Here is a 21,513-nt window from a genome sequence, read left to right as displayed (position 1 = left end):
AAATTTGTGCTACGCGATCGCGTGAGGAAGTTCGCGATCGCGTAGAAGAAATCACTGGGCAGATAGTTTAAGTTCTAAAAATCGAACTTCGTCCCATTTTCCATTTTTAATGATTTGGAGCTTGAATTTAGGCGATTGTTTGGGAGATTTTCAGAGAAAACAATGGGGTAAGTGTTCTTAACTCAATATTGATTAAATTACCCGAATCCATCACTGTTTTTATCATTTAATTGGTAAATTAAGTTGGAAAAGTTTGAAAACCCTCTTGGATAGATTTGAGGATTTGAGGGCCGAATTGTTATTGGAATTTAGTAATTTTGGTATGGGTAGACTCGTAGTTGAGTGGGCGTTCATATTTCGTAACTTTCGCTGGATTCCGAGACGTGGGCCCTATATTTGAGTTAATTTCGAATTTTTATTGAAAAATATAGTATTTTCTTATGGAATTGATTCTTATAATTTTTAGTAATTGTATCAAATTATTCTTGGCTAGATTCTAGCCTGACAGAGTCGGATAATCGAGGAAAAAGGCCTTCTAGTGGATTAAATTGGAGCAAATTGAGGTAAGTCTCTTGTCTAATCTTGTAAGGGGGAAATTACCCCATAGGTAATTAAATTAATAATTATTGCTAATTGTGGCTATAATGTAATATTTTCTAAGTATACCTATGTAATCTAAGTATACCTATGGACCAAATTGAGGTAAGTCTCTTGTCTAATCTTGTAAGGGGGAAATTATCCCATAGGTAATTAAATTAATAATTATTACTAATTGTGGGGGCTACGTACGCACGAGGTGACGAGAGTCCGTGCGTAGCTACTATTAATGCTAAAGTCCGGGTAGTTTAGGACTCAAAAGCATGAATTACTTGTGAAATTTATATTCTTTACTTAATTTAAAATTATATATATATATATATATATATATATATATATATATATATATATATATATATATATATATATATATATATATATATATATATATATATATATATATATATATGTGTGTGTGTGTAGGTAAAAATATTAAAAGATGAAAATCTCATATGCTTAATTTTTCTGTTTAAATTAATTATTGTTAAAAGAAATTGTTCATCCTCCCGAATTTATCTTATAATAAATATACTTTCCTTCTGGAGGTACATAAGAAAATGCCCTCCTTTCTTGTGGAGCGGGCCGAATGCCTCGGCATGATAGATGCATCTATGGATCGTGCCGCACGTCCCTCGGCATTGTACACGACACTCTGGATCGGGTCGTACGACCTCGACAGAAATCGTGCCTAATAATAATAAATACACGATACTTTGATAGTTTACTACAGCTTGTGAAGCTAATTGATAAATTTGAAATTTTTAAAATTTAAATAATTAATTATCTCTATTTGTTAAGAAATTATTGTTATTCCTGTAAATAAGGCTAATTGATAAATTGAAAATTTATTGGAATTGAAGGAATTTAATTAATATATTGAGAATTGTTGCATTTGAAGGAATTTAATTATTTCTGCTGGTTAAATAAAATCATTGTAAATTCTATAAATCTCTAGATATTGCTATTTTTATTTTATTTATTATTATTGACTCTTAGTGAGTATCAAAGTCGGCCATCTCGTGTCTACCAATTCGAGATTAGGCTTGATACTTATTGGGTACACGTTATTTACGTACTCATGCTACACTTGCTGAACTTTTTGTGCAGGATCTGAGGCAGGTACTAGTGGAGGACCTATCATCGTACATCCACGTTATCTAGAGGAGTAGTGGTGAGCTGCCTTGCTGGGCCGTTCTGTAGTTACCAGTGCCTCTCCTTGTATTTTCGTTCTGTCTATTTTTATTTCAGACAGTATTTGGGGTTTTGTATAATCTACTAGATGCTCATACACTTGTGACACCAGGTCTTGGCACACACATTGGTAGAATTTGAAATTGTATTATTTTTTTGGATTTAAGTTAATCGGTATCTTTTTTAATTTCTTTAATATTGCTAGTAAAATAATAAAAAAATTTAGAAAATTATTCTGAAAATAATTTATATATGTTAATTTATTTGTTGGCTTGCCTAGCTGTAGTGTTGAGCGCCATCACGACCTATAGGTAAAATTGGGTCGTGACAATTCCACCTCCATTCATCGGACATCTTTTTCGTCCTAAAAATGACGTTAAACAGCCTAGTGAGCCACTCCAAACCTGTCATACCCGCATTCTTCCAAAATTTCACAAGTATTTCATCTGGCCCAGTAGCTCTTGAAAGTACAAGAGAGAGGGGTAAATTGTAGCATGTTAAAAATTTTCTAGTTGACTATGGTATGCACTAAGTTGACCGATGCGGAGACAGTCTGGACAATAATGTTAGTACTTCGATTCAATCAAATACCGATCTCAACAAACAGTAATTGCTTATAATAACATATGCAAGCAGTAAGGTAAATGACACCAGGAATTTTATACTGGTTCGGAACCAATGTGATATCCTACTCTAGTCTCCTTGGGTTGCAAGGATGTTATCTCTTGATCTCTTTGTAATATGAGTTGGGTACAGCTTGTGTGATTTTCAACGTTCACCACCAACGTTTACAAGGTTGGTTTTCACTCGCTCACCAACAATGAACATGGGTTGGTTTTAACACGTTCACCAACAACGACTCTTTGATTTTCACTCGCTCACCAAAGTAACGAATAATGACACAACCTCTAAGGACACACTGCCTCTCTAATATTTTTCAGTCTCTCTTCACTCTTTTGGGTACACAGTAAATCTATTAAAAGTAAATCTCAATGCTTGTTAAGAGTAAAATAAAGAACTTGTAGTTGGATAGACAATTGTATAGAAGGCTGCATGTTTGATCCTTGAGTTCGCCTATCTTCTTATAGGAGAGTTGTTTATTGAGAACTGTTCGTAGATTGGTCTTTGATTGATGCCCACAATATTTTACTGATAATTGATTCAAGAAAGGTGCCTTTGATTCCTTCACTGGAGATTTGCTAGATTACTTAATCCAGGGAGTGCTTCATGCTCCATGCCCGAAATCCAAGGAGTGCTCCATGCTTTATTGAAGAAAGGGGCAGCACTCAAATTCTCTCTCATTATGTTGTGTTTCCCACTCAAATTGTCATGCTCCATGCTTTATTAAAGAAAAGGACAACACTCAAATTGTCTCCCATTATGTTACTTCACTTTGTTTCTCGATCTTCTTTGAGTTACTGCAATTAACAAGACAAAGTGAATCAACTTGATTTGCCTTATTTTTATCATTGGACCTTAAGTGTAACATAACTTTCATTCCGGATATCATATTTCTTCATAGTCAATTCCGAACAACTACTTCTGCCAATCCATGAAATATTCAGTCACAAATATTCTTGCCCTTATGAGCTGCTCCTTAATTATTCCATGTTATCTCCTTCTAATAAAATATTCCTTCATTTTTGAAAGACTTTTCCTTCTATGGTATCTTAAGACTTTAATGTTGTATTTGATTGTGATAGTAAAATAATACTAGTGACCCACGACACATTCTTTTGCCCATTTGATATTTTCTCAATTCATCTCTCCTTTATGCTTTCCAGATTTCATCTTGGTTGATGTGCCCATTCAGTCTTGCTAGATTAGCAAGCAGAATTCTCTTCCTCATCTTCATTCCTTTTGCTTCAATGATGATTTCATAAAAGTTTCTTTTCCATATTTGTCCAGGTCTTCATCAAAATAATCCTTCTTTGTAAATGTCTTCATTCTTATTTTGTCCAAGTCCTTACACAACTGACAAGCCTGTATAAAATAAATTTACCATAAGTAAACGTTCTTTGATTAAGATATGTTGGTTTGATATCATCAAAATCTGTATGTGAAACCTTGGGGCTAACAGCTCTACCCCTGTGCAGCTTATGCATAGCCCCCTCAACCTTCTCTACTCTTATGCGCCTACAATACCCAAAATCATTGCGCATCTCGGAGTACTCCAAGTTGCCCAGCACAATATCCCTATCACCCTCTTCGTTCAGGAGTTTATGGAAATATGCCTGTCATTTTCGTCTAATCTGAGCCTCTTCCATCAAAACTCTACCTTCCTCATCTTTGATACACTTAACTTGATCCAGATCATGGGCCTTCCTCTCTCTCTCTCTTACCTTGATTAGCCTGTATAGCTTCTTGTCCCTGCCTTTGGCCCAAAGCTCTTCATACAAACGGCCAAACGACGTAGTCTTAGCCGTAGTAACCGCTAACTTCGTCTCCTTTTTAGCCCTCCTATACCCCTCCATATTCATCCTATTCACCCCCTCATCCATGCTCTCTATAAGCGTCAAGTACGCCGCTTATAGATACATTGATGTCAAAAAATCCAAAAATTAGATACATTGATTACTATATTCTGAATAATATTATTTCTTAATGAAAGGTAGTATTTCAAAAAACTGAAGCATATTTCCAAACAAATAGTACTACATTTTTCCTTTCCGTATTTGTCTACATAATCACCACTAACCTAATAAATTACTTCACCAACCTTCCAATTCCCCTCATAATAAAATAGATCCAAAATCAAAATTTAATGAGTTAAATGTTTAAACTCATCATATTTTTTAAATTATGAGTTTAAATTTAATATTTTTAAAAATTTAATAAATTTTTACACGTACATTTATGTTTCTTGAAAAAAAAAAAGAATTCGAACTTATTAGTTTAGAGCTACATCTGTGCCTCTATAATTACTTGCAAACAACAAGTAGCAACCTCTTTTCTTGAACGCAACAAACCAACTTTTCTCATCCCAAATATCCTTTCTCCAACACTAAAACCTGCCAAACTCATAATTTAATCATTCAAAACCATATTCATATCGAAAAAGGAGAAAAGGATAACGGGAGACATGCAAAACCAGTCTTACCTCCTATTGATTATTTGATTACAATATATCTATTCTAAATTCATTAAATATATTTAAATACTTGTCCCATTTTCGCTTTAAAAATATTAGGTTCAATAAAATTCATTGCTAAAGGCCAGAACAGCTTATGTGTCTTACTGTTCGCTGCAGAATTCTAAAGTAGGGAATTCTTGAATATTATTATTATTTTTAGAATAGAATTGAATTTTAGTATATTCAATCGTGCTTATCCATACTTCCTTAGCTGATACATATCATACGTCAGTTTTAACCATAGAGAACCATATCGTTATCTGATCCAAACTTCTGACTTTTTCTATTTTCCGAATCCCTATGTTTCTATTAAATCCATCTCTGCCATTGCAGTGATATATTAATTTATTGTTATCACCTTCTTGATTTATTGGTCCCTCTGTGTTTTCCATATATTGAAGGAAAAAACATTAACTTTATAAAAATTTGTAGTTTTGCTGGTTGATTCCTACTACCCCTTTCGACATTGATTTTGTGGGTTACAAAAAAATTGAATCTCGATGTCAAAAATTGATCTTTCTATTTCTTTTTACATGGAAAATTGATTTTTGGGGGTATTAAGGATTCTTTTGTCGATTGATTTGGTGCTTTTTTGCCAAGTTCTTGTCGGTCTCTGAGCTGAATTGCCATAATTTCACAAAAAGAAAAGGCTAAAAGAGAAAGGTTGGGAGTTTCTTTCTTTGACTTTCAGAAATTGAGGTATTTTCTTTGATCTAATTCTTGCACATACTTAGCTTGTTAATTTCGATTCCCTTAAATCCTGTGAATAACCTTTGTTTTCCCTATTGTCAAAAAATTAATCCTTTTCACTTTCCTTGACACTCAGAAGTTAGTACCATCTTTGTTGTGCTAAATCTTGTGAATAACCTTTAGCTTAGAATTTTAGGTATCTGTATATTGGGTTCTCTTAACTTTTAGCTGAGAAACCTCCTCTAGGATTAGTCTCCCTTTTCATTGAGATGGATATAAGTAATGAGGCTACTATTGACTTCTTTTCGATTGGACCTACTACGATATTGGGTCGAACAATCGCCTTTAGAGTGTTGTTCTGCAAATCAATTTCACAGTTGAGGCATCACCTGTTTCATTTCTTGATATATTACTTGTACAAGTTCAAGAATGGTTTGTCATACTACTTGACACCCTTGATTTCGTGGTTGCACCCTCGTAATCCACAAGGGATATTGGCATTGGTAACGCTTCTCGCCTTCTTGTTGAGGCGATACACGAATGTAAAAATCAAGGCTGAGATGGCTTATAGGAGGAAGTTTTGGAGGAATATGATGAGATCTGCATTGACTTATGAGGAGTGGGCTCATGCTGCCAAGATGCTAGATAAAGAGACCCCTAAAATGAATGAGGCAGATCTTTATGATGTTGAATTAGTTCGAAATAAACTCCAAGAGCTTCGACATCGTAGGCAAGAGGGTTCTCTGAGGGATATCATATTCTGTATGAGAGCTGACCTTGTTAGGAATCTTGGTAATATGTGCAATCCAGAACTTCACAAGGGAAGGCTTCATGTGCCTAGACTTATTAAGGAATATATTGATGAGGTTTCAACTCAGTTGAGAATGGTATGCGACTCTGATTCAGAGGAGCTTCTGTTGGAAGAGAAGCTTGCTTTCATGCATGAAACAAGACATGCCTTTGGTAGGACAGCTTTGCTTTTAAGTGGAGGTGCCTCTCTAGGAGCTTTCCATGTGGGCGTGGTGAAAACACTTGTAGAACACAAGCTGATGCCACGGATAATTGCTGGTTCAAGTGTCGGCTCGATTATGTGCTCCATTGTTGCAACTCGATCTTGGCCTGAGCTCCAGAGTTTTTTCGAAGACTCCTGGCACTCTTTGCAATTTTTCGATCAGTTGGGTGGGATTTTTACTATTTTCAAGAGGGTCATGACCCAGGGTGCTGTACATGAGATCAGACAGCTGCAGGTGATGTTACGTAATCTCACGAATAATCTTACTTTCCAAGAAGCCTATGACATGACTGGTAGAGTTCTGGGGATTACTGTTTGCTCGCCTAGGAAACATGAACCTCCTAGATGCTTGAACTACTTGACTTCACCTCATGTTGTTATATGGAGTGCTGTGACCGCTTCTTGTGCCTTTCCTGGTCTCTTCGAAGCTCAAGAACTTATGGCGAAGGATAGAAGTGGAGATCTTGTTCCGTATCACCCACCATTTCATTTGGGTCCTGATGCCGCTTCTGGTGCATCTGCTCGTCGGTGGAGGGATGGTAGCTTGGAGGTTGATTTGCCGATGATGCAGCTAAAGGAACTCTTCAACGTCAATCACTTCATTGTGAGCCAGGCGAATCCGCATATTGCTCCACTACTAAGGATCAAAGAGTTTGTAAGAGCTTATGGAGGCAACCTTGCTGCCAAGGTATGGACTTCTATTTCCGTTGATATGGTCTTGATCTCTTTGCTGATGCTTCCTCTATCTCTTGTACATGTATTTGTGTCATTGCAACAAAATTTTAGAGCACTTTAAAATGCTTTCGGTGGTTGTTGTATCTTGAGTTAGTTTTAGCTAGTAATCTACTCTGTAACTATAGGTAGGGGCTGTATAGATCAGGCCTAACCGCAGTAAGCCTTATTCTGTTTTTTTTATAAGGAGTTAGACTTCAAACTTATGCTGATAAGGAGCTAGTCTCACTCCCTCATTAAGCTTCTTCAAGCATCTACTGAAATTGGTGACGTGACTAACTTTAAGGAATCATATGCTGGATAGGGTTCGTGTAAATCATAGTGATCAGTTTGCTAATAAACGATCTTTTTCTTGGAAAATTCATCTATCAGTTTGCAGCTCAAAGTGGTGGTGAAAATGTAATCAAGCAAGATTCATCTGTTGATGCTCTTTATTAGTATATCTTAGGTGCTAGAGTAACAGAATTAGTCTGTGAACCTATATATAACCGTGAATGTAATATAAATCTACCCAACCAAATTGCCGTTGTTCCATGGACCAACTGATCACGTCTTCACAAGGTATAATCAGTTCCAGTTCTACGGTTTAGAGTTTAGACATCAAATGCCTAGGCTGTGTAGTCCTCGTTGGTGGTTGTAACTAATAATTGCTAGTTCATAACTTATCCTTGCATGCTCCTAGCTTTGCTGTTATGTATGTTTTTTAGACAAAGATTTAAGCAGAGCCATTGTAACATCAAGTATTTGGCCATGCAGCTTGCTCAACTTACTGAAATGGAGGTGAAGCACAGATGCAATCAGGTATTAGAACTTGGTTTTCCTTTGGGAGGATTAGCAAAGCTTTTTGCTCAAGAATGGGAGGGTGACGTAACTGTAGTAATGCCTGCCACTCTAGCTCAGGTATGTCCACGAGCAATTTTCTTTTTGCAACTAAAAAAGAAGTTCTTTTTTGATGGCTATAATACAAAGTCCATTGAACTAACAGAGTGGCCAGCAATTCGACTCGTGTAATTGAGAAATATTGTGATTGCTATACTGTTGAATGGAATAGGAAATAATCGTCTTGATGGAACTGAATACACTAGTGGAAATGCTAAATGCTGGTTGACTAGTAGTTTATTCTGTATATTTTCAGTTCAAAGCATTTGCCAATCTAAACACACACACACCCTGCTTTTTAAACCGTCATAATTAGCTTATTCAAGAAGGTTTAAACTTGCTAATTTAAACCCTCTTAATTAGCTATTTATCCCTAGGCTATTTGTAAATATCATATCTGGTCTAAGCTGATTCTGCTGTGAATGTCTAAAAGTTGCTTTCCGTTCCCAAATTTGTGGAACTCTAGTTGAGAATTGTCAAATCATGTTCATAAGAATATTTCTGTTTTTTTCAAAATAAGTTCTACTATGAAGAACTGTAGGTTGGCTTGATAACGGACCTTTTTCCCAAATTTTGTTTGTGATACAGTACTCAAAAATCATACAGAATCCGTCTACTCTGGAGCTGCAAAAGGCAGCAAATCAAGGAAGAAGGTGCACTTGGGAAAAACTCTCAGCCATGAAAGCAAACTGTGGAATTGAGCTTGCACTTGATGAATGTGTTGCTATACTGAACCACATGCGTAGACTGAAAAGGAGTGCCGAGAGAGCGGCTGCTGCTTCACATGGCTTGGCAAGCACTGTTAGATTTAACGCTTCCAGAAGAATTCCTTCTTGGAATTGCATTGCACGAGAGAATTCAACAGGCTCCCTCGAAGATTTTCTTGTGGATGTTGCTGCTTCACATCATCAAGTTGGCAGTGGTTCAGGGGCGCATGTTAACCGTAATTGGCGAACACACCGGAATGCACATGATGGTAGTGACAGTGAGCCGGAAAATGTGGACCTTAATTCTTGGACAAGATCGGGTGGTCCTTTGATGAGGACAACATCAGCTGATAAGTTTATTGACTTTGTCCAGAACTTGGAAATCGGTTCGCGATTGAACAAAGGATTGACTATTGACCTCAACAATATTGTTCCTCAGATGGCAGGCAGGGACCATTTCTCCCCGAGCCCAAGAGTAACAACACCTGATAGAAGTTCAGATACTGAATTCGATCAAAGAGATTTCAGTTATAGGGTCCCCGCGAGTAGTTCAAGCATTATGGTAGGCGAAGGTGACCTTCTGCAGCCTGAAAGAACTAACAGCGGTATTGTCTTCAATGTGGTAAGGAAAGGAGACTTGACTCCATCAAACAGAAGCCTCGATTCAGAAAATAATAGTTCCGTGCAGGACGCAGTTGCTGAGTGCGTGCAACTTGAAAGTCCAGAAAAGGAGATGGATATTAGCTCAGTATCCGAGGATGGTGAGAACGATGCTGGGCAAGGAAGTAGAGTAAATGAAGTTGATTCTAGTGAAAATCGTTCATCAATCGGTGATGGCAACGATAAGCAAGTTATTGATACTTGAGAAACGGGGTTCGTGTAGCTTTGATTATTCAACACAGGCCATTCAAATTCTTTTTTCATACTCAATGGAGCTTCTTTCAAAATGGGATCTAGAAATATATACCTTGGAGTTTCAGAGCTAACACACGCAGAATTGGGGTTGTAAATAGTGCAAGTAGCAAATCTGTAATAATTGTTTAGTGTACTCATCACCCTTCTGCTAGTTCAAAGTGGCTCAGTTCAATACAAATTCAAAACTTTTGTTATTTGTACAGAATTTATTTTTGCTCTTTCTTCTCTGTCTTATTTAATCTCTTCTTCTCTCTTTCCTGCATTTTCAAGTTACTATTATAGAGTTGATCTCATGGTTTGCTTGTTCACTTTAAAAGTACTAGGAAGGATAGAAGAAAAGAAAGCAGTTGCCTGACTCAAAACTCATAACGTCTAAATTCTGAAGTCATAATGTCTACGTCTAAATTCTGAAGTCATAACGTCTAAATTCTGAATTCGTCGCGATCCGACTCACTTTTTTTTTCCCTTAGCAAAGCAGTTGCCTATGTCTCTGCATTTGGAAGAGTTGCATGTGCAGATTGTCTGCCACTGAGGTGTTTTAAGCCCTGGCATGGGGATTTCCAGTTGTAAAAGTAATGTAGCTTTAAATATGCCTTCAAATCTGATACTAGGCTCCACTTTGCTCATCATAATAAGGTACTTATAGCTTAATAGCATATTTAACTGAAAGTAATGTTAGTTTTAGGGTCAATAGTACAAGTGGGGTTGTTTGACTTACATACACGCATAATTAATTGAAGAATGAAATATGAAATGGTACAAGTGGGATTGTTACACTCAGAAAAATGAAATATTAATCTAAGAATTAACCTAATAGTCGTCCACCTAATCTCTCTATATATATACCGGTTAAAAAAATAAACAATAAATTTGGATGGCAAATGTGTAACAATCCCAATTGATGGTTAAAAATTAAAGAAATATCCGATCATGGGGCAGCCAAGAACCACTATGAAGAAAGTCCAATTCCATAAAAATCAGGTCAAAAATAGCACCATAGCACACAAAACAAGAAATCTCCACTACAAAGTTGTATAATTTCCATGTGATAAAATTTTAAAATATTAATTCAATTAGAAAGAATTCATACGTCTAGCAACGAACCCAAAAAATAAAATTATCTCGTGGGCAATTCAGAATTCCCAAGAACTGTGGTTGGAAGGGCACAAGAATAAACTTGTGACTAATTAGGACATGTTTCGACAATACAAATAAAGTAATTTGGGATAAATGAAGATATTGTTGTTAGCATTATTTTAATTTTGATTTAGTGGTCCAAAAGCAAACAATTGCATGTTCATTGTTAGGCCATAGTCAAAAAAAGGTTGAAATGAGTTGTCTGTCTGATAGTGAGGTGCTAGTGTACTTAGACAAGTGAAGATCAAAAGAAACAGACTAATGACTAAACCTTTTCCCAACGCTATGACCATTTGTTTGGACCAAAAGTTTTGTTCGGTGTTGATAGATGCAGTTTTATCCCTTATACAGTAGAATTAGAGGTGGTAAAATAGTTAAAATAAAACGGTTATCCACTCATATTATCCATTAAAAAATGGGTTGGATAATGAATTTTTTAAAAACGGGTCGAATATGGATAAAGACCATATTATCCACTTAGAAAATGATTAACCAAATAGATAACTAATGTGTTTAACCTTTATATTCGTAAAGCTTTAAATTGGGAGTTCCTCAAGTTTGGTAGACTAGGAATTCTCCTAACAATGATCATATTAAGAAGCCATGGATAATATAGTTATCCATATTATCCGCCGGATAACCCATTTTTTATCCGTCTCAAATACGGGTCGGGTCGGGTCGGATAAATTATCCATTTTTAAATTATCTGTTTACGACCTGCTGGTATCTTACCCAACCCGACCGTTTGACGCCCCTAACTATAACAAATATCTTCTCCATTTTCATTTTTCAAAAAGAGGATGAGTCATGAGATGGTATAAGTTGTGGTTAAGAAATGGTGTACTTTCTTGGTGGCCCCTAATTTCACATGGAAGCTAGAAGATCCTATATTAATGAGACCCTTAATCCAATATTCGAAATTGTCAAAAGCAGCTGCTCAACAGAATTATGGAAAAGGTAGAGAGATGGAAAAGGATGAAACATTTTGATACATATATAAATTGTCTTCTTTTTCTTTATGCCAAAAGAATTAGTAGCAGATGCATATCAAAGTAAAAGGTAAGTTCTACAAAATAATTATAAAATCGATAATGTTATATGGTACCTAATAAATATTGGACCACTATCGTGCAACATATTTGTTAGATCCAAATTTCAATAATGAAATATAACATGTCTCTATTGGAAGACAATTCCAGGAGCAAAGGAAGACGAGCAAGACTATCAAAGATATGTGTAGAAAGACGTGAAAGGGAGGAGTAAAAGAAAAGAAGGAAAAGATCTCCTAACAACTCAAGCGAAGGAAGAAAAGAAAGTAAGATCCAAAATTAAAGGAGTTCAAGACTACTAAGAATTCGCCTATCATAACCACCGAAGAACTTAAGATACGCATCTAAAAGGAAAGCTATTAAACTCCGAAATCAAAGGACTAATCAAAGGTTGTTCGTTGAAGTGGGATTCACTCGCAGATGAAAAGTTCTATCAAGCCTGCCGGTCAAGATTCAAATCAAGGAGGCCCCACACTTATTCTTGGAAGGAATCAATTATGATTCACTTCCAAGGATCAATACCCTTAGGACTGCAATCTCTCAAGATCTACCACAGTTAAATCAAAGCAGATCTCTCAAGGTGTATATATATTACACAACGGCAAAGAGGAGCAGCATACTTTGATCAAACCAACTTCGTGCTCATTGTTCTACTCTAAATAAGCATGGTAATCTAAGTATGATTTACTGTGTAACCAGTATAGAGAAGAAATAGAGAAAAATATTGGTGAGACATTGTATCAAATTACATCTGAGTGTACTTAGAACCAAAACGACAGTTGGTATTCGTGATAACATCAACATACTTGTACAAAGTTTTAAAATAGCTTTGAAGAGAGAAACCTCTTGTAACCCAAGGGAACTAGAGTAGGATTCACACTGAATCTGAACCAGTATAAAAATACTTGGCGTCATTTAAATTTTGCACTTTACATTCTGTCTCTAATTTTTACCTTGCATCTGCTTCTAGCCGACTAATTGGTAAACTAGTCAATTACTTAACTATAAAAACAAAAATCGACAATTCACCCCTCCCCTCTTGTACTTCCAATATTACAAGATTAGTGTAGCAAAGATGAGGATTCTACGACGGATATGCGGTTATACAAATTAAAAAATAATTATATTATTCAAAAGGTACGAGTAACATGCAGTAAGAATAAAAAAAAAAAAAGTTTTCGACTTATAAATATATGGTTTCATAAGTATAAAACTATAATAATTGAAGGCGTTAAAAAGAATAATTAAATAGACCTCAAATCACAAGACAGAAAGTTGTTTCGGGAGACTTGAAAGGCTAAAATTGGGTCACTTTTGACGGTAAAACAGTGTGCTAATTCATTTCGGCGTGCCAATTATCTGTTGGTAGAAAAGCCCAAAAGGTCCACAATTTCTTTAGCTTTTTCCAAAATAGCAGAAGCATGCGCCCTCTAAAACTAAAAGCTCCTTTTCTTTTGCTTTTGTTTCCTCCCCTGGCCTATCTTTTACTGAACACTTTATCCTATAACTATTATAGCCAGTTTGGCTAAAAAAAATTGTCAAATGTTTTTTTTTTTTTTGGTCAAAAGTGCTTTTGGCCAAAAATTGAGTTGTTTGGCTAAGCTTTTAAAAGGGCAAAAAGTGCTTTTGAGGAGAAACAGATTTTGAGAAGCAGAAAAATGTAGCTTATTTCTAAGAAGCACTTTTTAGAAAAATACACTTAGAAGCAGTTTTTAAAAGCTTGGTCAAACACTAATTACTGCTCAAAAGTAATTTTTAAATTAATTAGTCAAACACAAACTGATTCTCACCAAAAGTACTTTTCTGAAAAGCAATTTTGAAAAAATCGCTTATCAAAATAAGCAAATTTTAGAAGTTTGGCCAAACAAGGTATTAGAGTGGTCAAATATGGAAAGATTCACGAGAAATCTTCAAAATAACCTAAATTTGGATTACAATTTATCTTAAGAGATAATAAGGGTAAGTTTTCAACTATCAAACTAGTATAATGTTTAGATTTATTCTTATAATACTTGATTAAATACACAAATAAGAAAATAGGTGGAAATTCTGAGGTGCACTAAATTTTATCCGATTTAGTTAGCTCTAGACCTAAAAGCAGAAGCCTTCAAATGCTTAAATCAAATGCAAGGATTGTGTATCAACATAAATTACTTAAATCCCATACTGAATAAATCTGCAGATAATAAATAAATATATCAAACTTAGAAATCCCATGTGGATGAAAACTGTAAACTGATTACAAGTTATGATCATTGACTGAAGAAAGAATAGGGAATCCAACGCCAAGATTTGGTGCAATGAATGAGTTGGAAATCATACTTAGAACAGAAGATGCTTCTCTTATATGATTTCTGTACCTAAAATTAACGTAATCTCAATCATTGGAAATGATGATTATCATTCACACACCTACAAAATTAATTAATCTTGTAACGTATTTGACATATTTTCATTGACCTCTGGACTGTCTTAACGTAAGGTGTTACGATAATTTCAACAGTTTGTGGTATTTTGGAAAGAAAAAACTGTGCATTATATTTCTAACAATTTATAACAAAAATAATTTTTCGAAGTAATAATTATAAACCATTGTCTTCCAGTTGTTGCACCAACCGACTCACATGTAGTACTGGCGCTTTTAAATGTAGAATTATAGTGTTGCCAAACTTTTGAAGTTGTTTAAAGTTTTTAGTCATCCTACAAAATAAAAATAATGAGAGTAATAGGATAAAAATAATAAGCTAGAAATCCTTAAGAGTAACCAAGTAAAGAATTAGTGAGAAACTACAAATATTGAACTGACCTGCCAACTATTAATCTAAAAATACTGGTTAAAAATACCTTTTGTTGTTTTCCTCTGGTGTACACCAGCATCATCCTATCACAATCTTGATAGTCAATGCGAAAATACTTAAACACCCTTTAATTTGCCCGAGAGAAAAGGTCAAAGAATATTCACTTTCGAAAAAATGAGTACACTTTCCAGTAAACTTTTTCTATATATATATGGCAAGTAGCAAGGATTATGCGGCGGATGTATACGGGTTCAACTGAACCCATAACTTAAATTTATGTATAAAACTTCGCTAAAATTATAATAAATAGTAAACATGAACCCATAACTAAAAAAATATAACGGTTCAATGCTAAAAATCTTAAAAGTTGAACGTATAAAGTTAAAAGCCTAGATCTGTGTATGAGATCATGTCGTTTTCCCAATATAAAGAAAGAGAAGAATTCTAATCCAACTTTAGTTCGAATAATATTTATTGGTATATGAACTTTATATCAAACCAATTAAATTTAAGTAACTATAATTAAGTTATAGAACTCTACGTGCAAATACATATTATATTTTTATTGATTTGATGTAAACATCTAATGCAAGTAAATAATCATATTATGCGAGTAATTTTTTACCATTTTTTATTTTTTCTACAAATAATAAGTCAATTTTTTTTTGCACTAGTTATTTCAAGAATAAATATATAAGTAATCAAGAAACTTTAAAATGGGACATAAGCATGAAATTTTAAGTCAGAAGAGAACACATTTCCCTTTCCAGCAGTTCTTTATTGGGTTAAAAACGGGCTTAACTTAATTTCTGTGTTTGCAGAAGATTGTGATTTGAGTAATCATCACATGAATAAGTTTAAGGGGTTGTTTAGCAAATACCCATGGGGCGGAAAGTATTTACCAGCCCCTACCCACTTTATTTTAGGGAAAAAAGGGCCAAATATACCCAGCTACTTTGTTATATTGTTCATATCTATCCTTCGTTATACTTTGAATCCAAATATACCCATGCCGCTATACTTTGGGTTCAGATATACTGCTCATTTAAACGGAGGGACACGTGTCATCGTCCTATTGGCCAATCCTAAATATCTCCTAATTAATTAAAAAGACTCATTACCAATATCTGAAAAGTAATTTTCTAAAGCAATTTTTTTTTTGTAAAAACAGGAAAAAACTTAATTTTTTTTTTTTACACAAAACTAAAAAAAAACGAAAATATTTTTTTTTTAGTTTTTACAAAACAATGCTTTAAAAAAAACTGAAAACTATTTTCTAAAGCAATATTTTTGTAAAAACTTAAAAGCATTTTTCTAAAGCGTGTAAAAACTAGAAAAAACTGAATTTTTTTTACTAAAAACTAAAAAAAAAACGAAAATATTTTTTTCCAATTTTTACAAAAAATTTGATTTAAAAAACTGAAAAATATTTTCTAAAGCAATATTTTTGTAAAAATTGAAAAAACAAATATTTTCATTTTTTTTCAGTTTTTAGTAAAAACAAATTCAGTTTTTTTCAGTTTTTACACGCATTAGAAAATTACTTTTCAGTTTAAATAAAAATATTGCTTTAGAAAATATGTTTCAGTTTTTTTTAAAGCAATCTTTTTGTAAAAACTGAAAAAAAAATATTTTCGTTTTTTTCAGTTTTTAGTAAAAAAAAAATCAGTTTTTTTCCAATTTTTACAAAAAAAATTGCTTTTCGGATATGGATAATGGTTTTTTAATTAACTAGTTACTATGTACATGCGTTGCACGTAAATATTTAGTCAGAACTTTTGTGTGAAAGAACGACTAACTAAATTTAATAACAAATTATTTATAAGATGATATGATCATTGTAAAGTAATTAGCGTGATAAAAATACAACAATCATTTAAATGCTAAACATTAATGTTATTACATTAATAGAATACTTGAATTAAAAATAATATCGTCTTAACCTACAAAGACGATCAATTTAATTAAGTTAAGTAATATCTTATTTATAGTGTATAAATATTCAGTGTGGTAGTATCATATCTAAAACTTCTTTATAGAGGTCTTTTTTAGTGTCATATTTCCTTTTATAACTTTGGCTTCTCCATCTCAAAAGTAAAACATATAGTTGTCCATCTTTAAATTACCTCCAAAAAGTATTACTTTTTTACTATTTTACTTTGATATATTTGTGAGGGTTGTCTCAATTATTTATAAAGTTATGTCAAATTAAAATTATGTCGGATATAACCCGAGTAAAATTATACCACTTTAATATATATATTTAACCGCTCCCAAAAATAATAATAGATAAATATTTTTTTTTTTGTATATATGTGTATTATATATATAGTATATATTTTTTAGCTAGCTAATACCTTGGAAAGTTCAAGTTGATTTTCACATTCTATATGAACATCGTAATGTATTTTTGCTTATGTTACAGAGCCGGTCCAATCATTGTGTTTCACTTACTTTAGATTGCTTTAACCAATCATAACGCATAATACATTAATAATATTATTCTAAAGGATTTTGCTTTTTTATTTGAATATAAATTGATGTAAATCTTGAATTGGAGACAATTGAGCATCTAATGAAAATAAATCAATCAAAAGAAATTTTTTTGTTAAACTTCGATATATAGGAGACTTTGACGAACTTGTTCTAGGAAACCTAATCTAACACCAATCGATTTTTTTTGAGAAATTTGTAAAGCAATCAATTACTCATACTGGTGTAAAAATAAATAAATTAAAGAGCACAATCTCATATGTATTATTAGAATTACTTTTTATCATGTAAAAGAAACATATTCATATAAACTTGCCCCTATTTTTTAATCCTTTAAAATTAGATTTTATATTTTAAAAAATTACTATTTAATTGTTTTCTTATTATTTAATATTTTAAAAATTAACTCAAATTATTTGAAATATGTAATTACTCCTAATATTTAGGTAAAAGATACTAACTTAACTTAGTTTTAGCTTTATATGAACTAAATACAAATTAAGACTTTAAAGGATAGTAAGAATTTTTAACTTTGTTTAAAATGTTATTGATGTGTTTAGAACGTAGTATTAAATCTTCTTTTAGTACGTGCCTTTTATTCTAGTATATTCCTTGTTATAAAAGAATTATAATTAGGAACAACAATTCTTTGAAAGAAAATTATAGACGTACTTTTCTAATTCAAGTAGGATCAATATTGTAGGGTCACGCATATATATAATTTAAATCGAAAAAGAATTTCATCGTTAGGTAATTTATCATTAGATCCTTAAATTCTACAAATATTTAAGGGCATAAAAGTCGATTAATATTTTTAGGATATTTTAGTCGTTCAACATTTAACATAAATTATTCGTACTTTTATAATAATATAGATAGATTAGGAGATATTTAGAATTGGCTAATAGGACGATGACACGTGTCCCTCCGTTTAAATGAGGAGTATAAACGGTTCGGGCTGACTAGGTCGAGTTGGGTCATTCCACTCGCACAACTAGTGTCCAACCCCCCTTTGCTATTGTCACTACTAGTACCTGACCCCATCGGCTCGACATTTTTGCAAACACCGATGAACCCAAAGTATAGCGGAAGGGGTATATTTAGACTCATAGTATAACGAATGGTAGATATGAACAATATACCAAAGTAGAGGGATATATTTGGCCAAATAAAGTTTCCATCTTTGGAAGGAAATGACAACATATTTACCATAATTGAGTTTTGCTTCTTTTAGAAGAAAATTATAAATATTTCATATTTGGCTAGTTCCTTTTCTTCTTGTAGGAAAATGTTTGAACTTCTATAAATTGAGGATCCTTCCTCTTCATTCAACAGCATCCACAATGTAGCCATATAAGGTTTGAAAGTCTTGTTTAGAGGGAGAATTTCGGGACAAGTGTTAGACTGTCACTTATGTTTGTCTCTTTGTGAGGTTGTTCTTAGCTCAATATTTTGTACTCTCTTTTTATATAGTGAATTGCTCATCTCCGTCGGTGGATGCAGGTCAATTGACCGAACCACATTAAATGTTTGTGTCTCTTTTGATATATTTCTCTTTTGTTGTATGATTTATTATCGTTCAAGATTTGTTTTACTAATTTTCGCATGATATATGATTTTTTTGATATTAAATAATTTTAAATTTAGAAGTTATAAATTACAGTTAAAATACATATCAAACAATCATAGTGAACTGATAAAGGTTTTATCGTGCTATTTGTCATCCAGCTGCATTGACTGTTATAAAAATCATCGTCCTTTCCCTTCATTTCGGGAGACAATTATGGGGCCATATTTATATGCTTCAACAGTCTATTTGTCTATCGAACAGCTAAGGGTGTGTCATGTTTCAGCATTTAACACACACATAAGAGAGTTGTGGGGGATAAATAGAATCATTCAGAGTTGTGATACATAGAATCATTCACCTTTAGTTAAAGATTTTGGGTCGAGCTCTACAATGAAAACAAAAATCTTGATAGGAGCATTTCCCCTTTAATAATGAGCTTTATACGACGCGAATTCAAATTTATCGGAGTCCCAAACAAACAATAAACACACGGTGCAAAATACAAGATAAAAAACATTTAATAAGAGACTTTGACAATAGAGTTTTTAGCTTTTATTAGTACCTCTTATCCTTTTTCTTTTAAATTTTATTCATTTTTTAAAAACTAAACATATATAAATATATAGTTGAGTACTCAATATTCTATAATATCTATACCTTACTCTGATCGATTGTGGTATTAATTAGGGGTGTACATGGGTCGGGTTGGTTCGAATTTTCTAATTACCAAATCAAACCATTTGTATCAGGTTATTAAATCTAAATACCAAACTAAACAAATGAAAGTCGAATTTTTTAATCTTGGGTTTTTCGAATTTTTGGGTTTTTCGATTTTTTTTCCATAAAGTCTTCATAGCACAAAACATAAAATTTGTGTTCCAAATATTTTTTAATCATAGTAAGACAGAACTATATAAGGTATTTTTCAATAAAATAACATAAATATAAGATGAGTCATGGCATTGTAATAAAATATTCAACAATAAAGATAATAAAATCGCATAAAATAAATATTATTAATAAGCCATAATAAAAACAAACATAATTTAAAATTATGACTAATAAATATTATTATTTATATGACTGACCACTAAAAGAAAAATAAATTATACATTTTATCTAAATCATGAAAAAACTAAAAAATAGATATCCAAAACTATTTTCATTCATAGTACAATTGAATTGAATGTCTTTTATTAGCATTCGTATTGATTTGATTTTGGTTTAGGATTTATTTGAGTTACTAACATTTATGGACTATAAAACTTATTGGAGCATCCCAAAATTATAAGCCCAAGCATGAAATAATACGTTAAAAAATAAAACTATGAAAACGCTTAAGAAATATTTATAAACTACACTACCATAAATATTTTATGTATTAAATATATTTAAAACTTCTATACATATAATGTCGGGTTGGTTTTGTTTCGGTTTGACTTTTTTTAGTTAAAACTAAATCAAACCAAATATGGTCGGATTTGTTTTTCCAATACCAAACCATAATCGGGTTTTTTTTCTTGGTTTGACTCGTATTATCGGGTTGATGCGGTTTGTCGGTTTCATTTATACACCCCTAGTGTTAATATCAACAGTTCTCACTTATTCATGACATGTTTGAATAGCTATCAATAATAAGTCGATTCCAAATATTGGCCAAACGTTCACATATAATAATAATAATATTAAATAATAATAATAATAATAATAATAATTATTATTATTATTATTATTATTATTATTATTATTTAAAGAAAAAACAGTATAACAAACACCAAAAAAATGGACTAGAATAAGAATTGAGTCGGAAAAGATTCTTTCTGTGTGAATTGTCAAAATGAGATGACGTTCCTCTCTAGAAGTATTACTCTTGTAATGCATTTTCATGGTCTCAAATCTCAATTGTTATTTGCTAATTTTTCTTCTTCACATTCTGTGGCTTGAATTCCTTCTCCATCGAAAACTTTTACTCCTATATATGTTCTTTTTTTTTTCTTTATATTTAAACTAAAGTTAGAATTATAGCCCATTTTGACTAGTAAAGTATGTAATTGGCTGATGAAGAAGTTTAATTAGTTAAATAAAACCGACTTCCCATCAACAACATGACCATTAAACTGTCTCAACTGGAACTAGACAATTAAAGATGTACATATTTTCTTATTGACCAAAAACTTATCTTATTAAAAGACAGTCATCATATTCAACTTTTTTTTTTCTCGTTTATTTGTTTCTCTTTGTGAATTAATAAGAATACTTTTGCCATGCACTGAGTAAAAGAAAAAAACAGTTGCTTACAAAAATATTAATGCCTTTCGGATTGTTAGGATTCAGATTTGCCATTACAACTTGTCAACTTGAAATATGACCTCTTAAAGCAAAAATTGAGTTGTCTCTTTATGAATTGGATAAATATAAAATTCATACGGAAAAGTGGGTCAAATTTAAAAAGCAATGGAACGGTCCTTTAATCAATGTACGTCCTATATTTTTCTTTGCACTTACAACTACTAATTTCATGTAATATACGAATCAATAGATTTTACGGCACCAAAATAACTTTTGAATTTTATGATTTTAAATATATTCTATAGAATGTTGGAATTACGG

At 32.7% G+C, this 21,513-nt stretch overlaps 1 protein-coding gene and 1 long non-coding RNA gene across 2 annotated transcripts; both read left to right on the top strand.

Moving 5' to 3' along the window:
• Nucleotides 1-5,258: 5,258 nt before the first annotated feature.
• On the top strand, nt 5,259-10,050 carry LOC104091702 (triacylglycerol lipase SDP1-like). The gene is made up of 3 exons (XM_009597104.4): nt 5,259-7,311; nt 8,112-8,255; nt 8,823-10,050. Exons 1-3 carry the CDS (start codon nt 5,881-5,883, stop codon nt 9,804-9,806), a joined length of 2,559 nt encoding a protein of 852 aa, XP_009595399.1. The 5' UTR covers nt 5,259-5,880; the 3' UTR covers nt 9,807-10,050.
• Nucleotides 10,051-11,863: 1,813 nt separating this feature from the next.
• On the top strand, nt 11,864-12,913 carry LOC104091703 (uncharacterized). Its single transcript, XR_685223.4, has 2 exons — nt 11,864-12,052; nt 12,193-12,913. It is a non-coding gene; the product is annotated as an uncharacterized lncRNA (long non-coding RNA).
• Nucleotides 12,914-21,513: the final 8,600 nt, after the last annotated feature.

This window comes from Nicotiana tomentosiformis, chromosome 2 (assembly GCF_000390325.3).
Source record: "Nicotiana tomentosiformis chromosome 2, ASM39032v3, whole genome shotgun sequence".
NCBI classification, from domain to species: Eukaryota; Viridiplantae; Streptophyta; class Magnoliopsida; order Solanales; family Solanaceae; genus Nicotiana; species Nicotiana tomentosiformis.
Note: the sequence above shows the minus strand (reverse complement) of the source record. Positions and strands in the feature narration are given on the sequence as shown.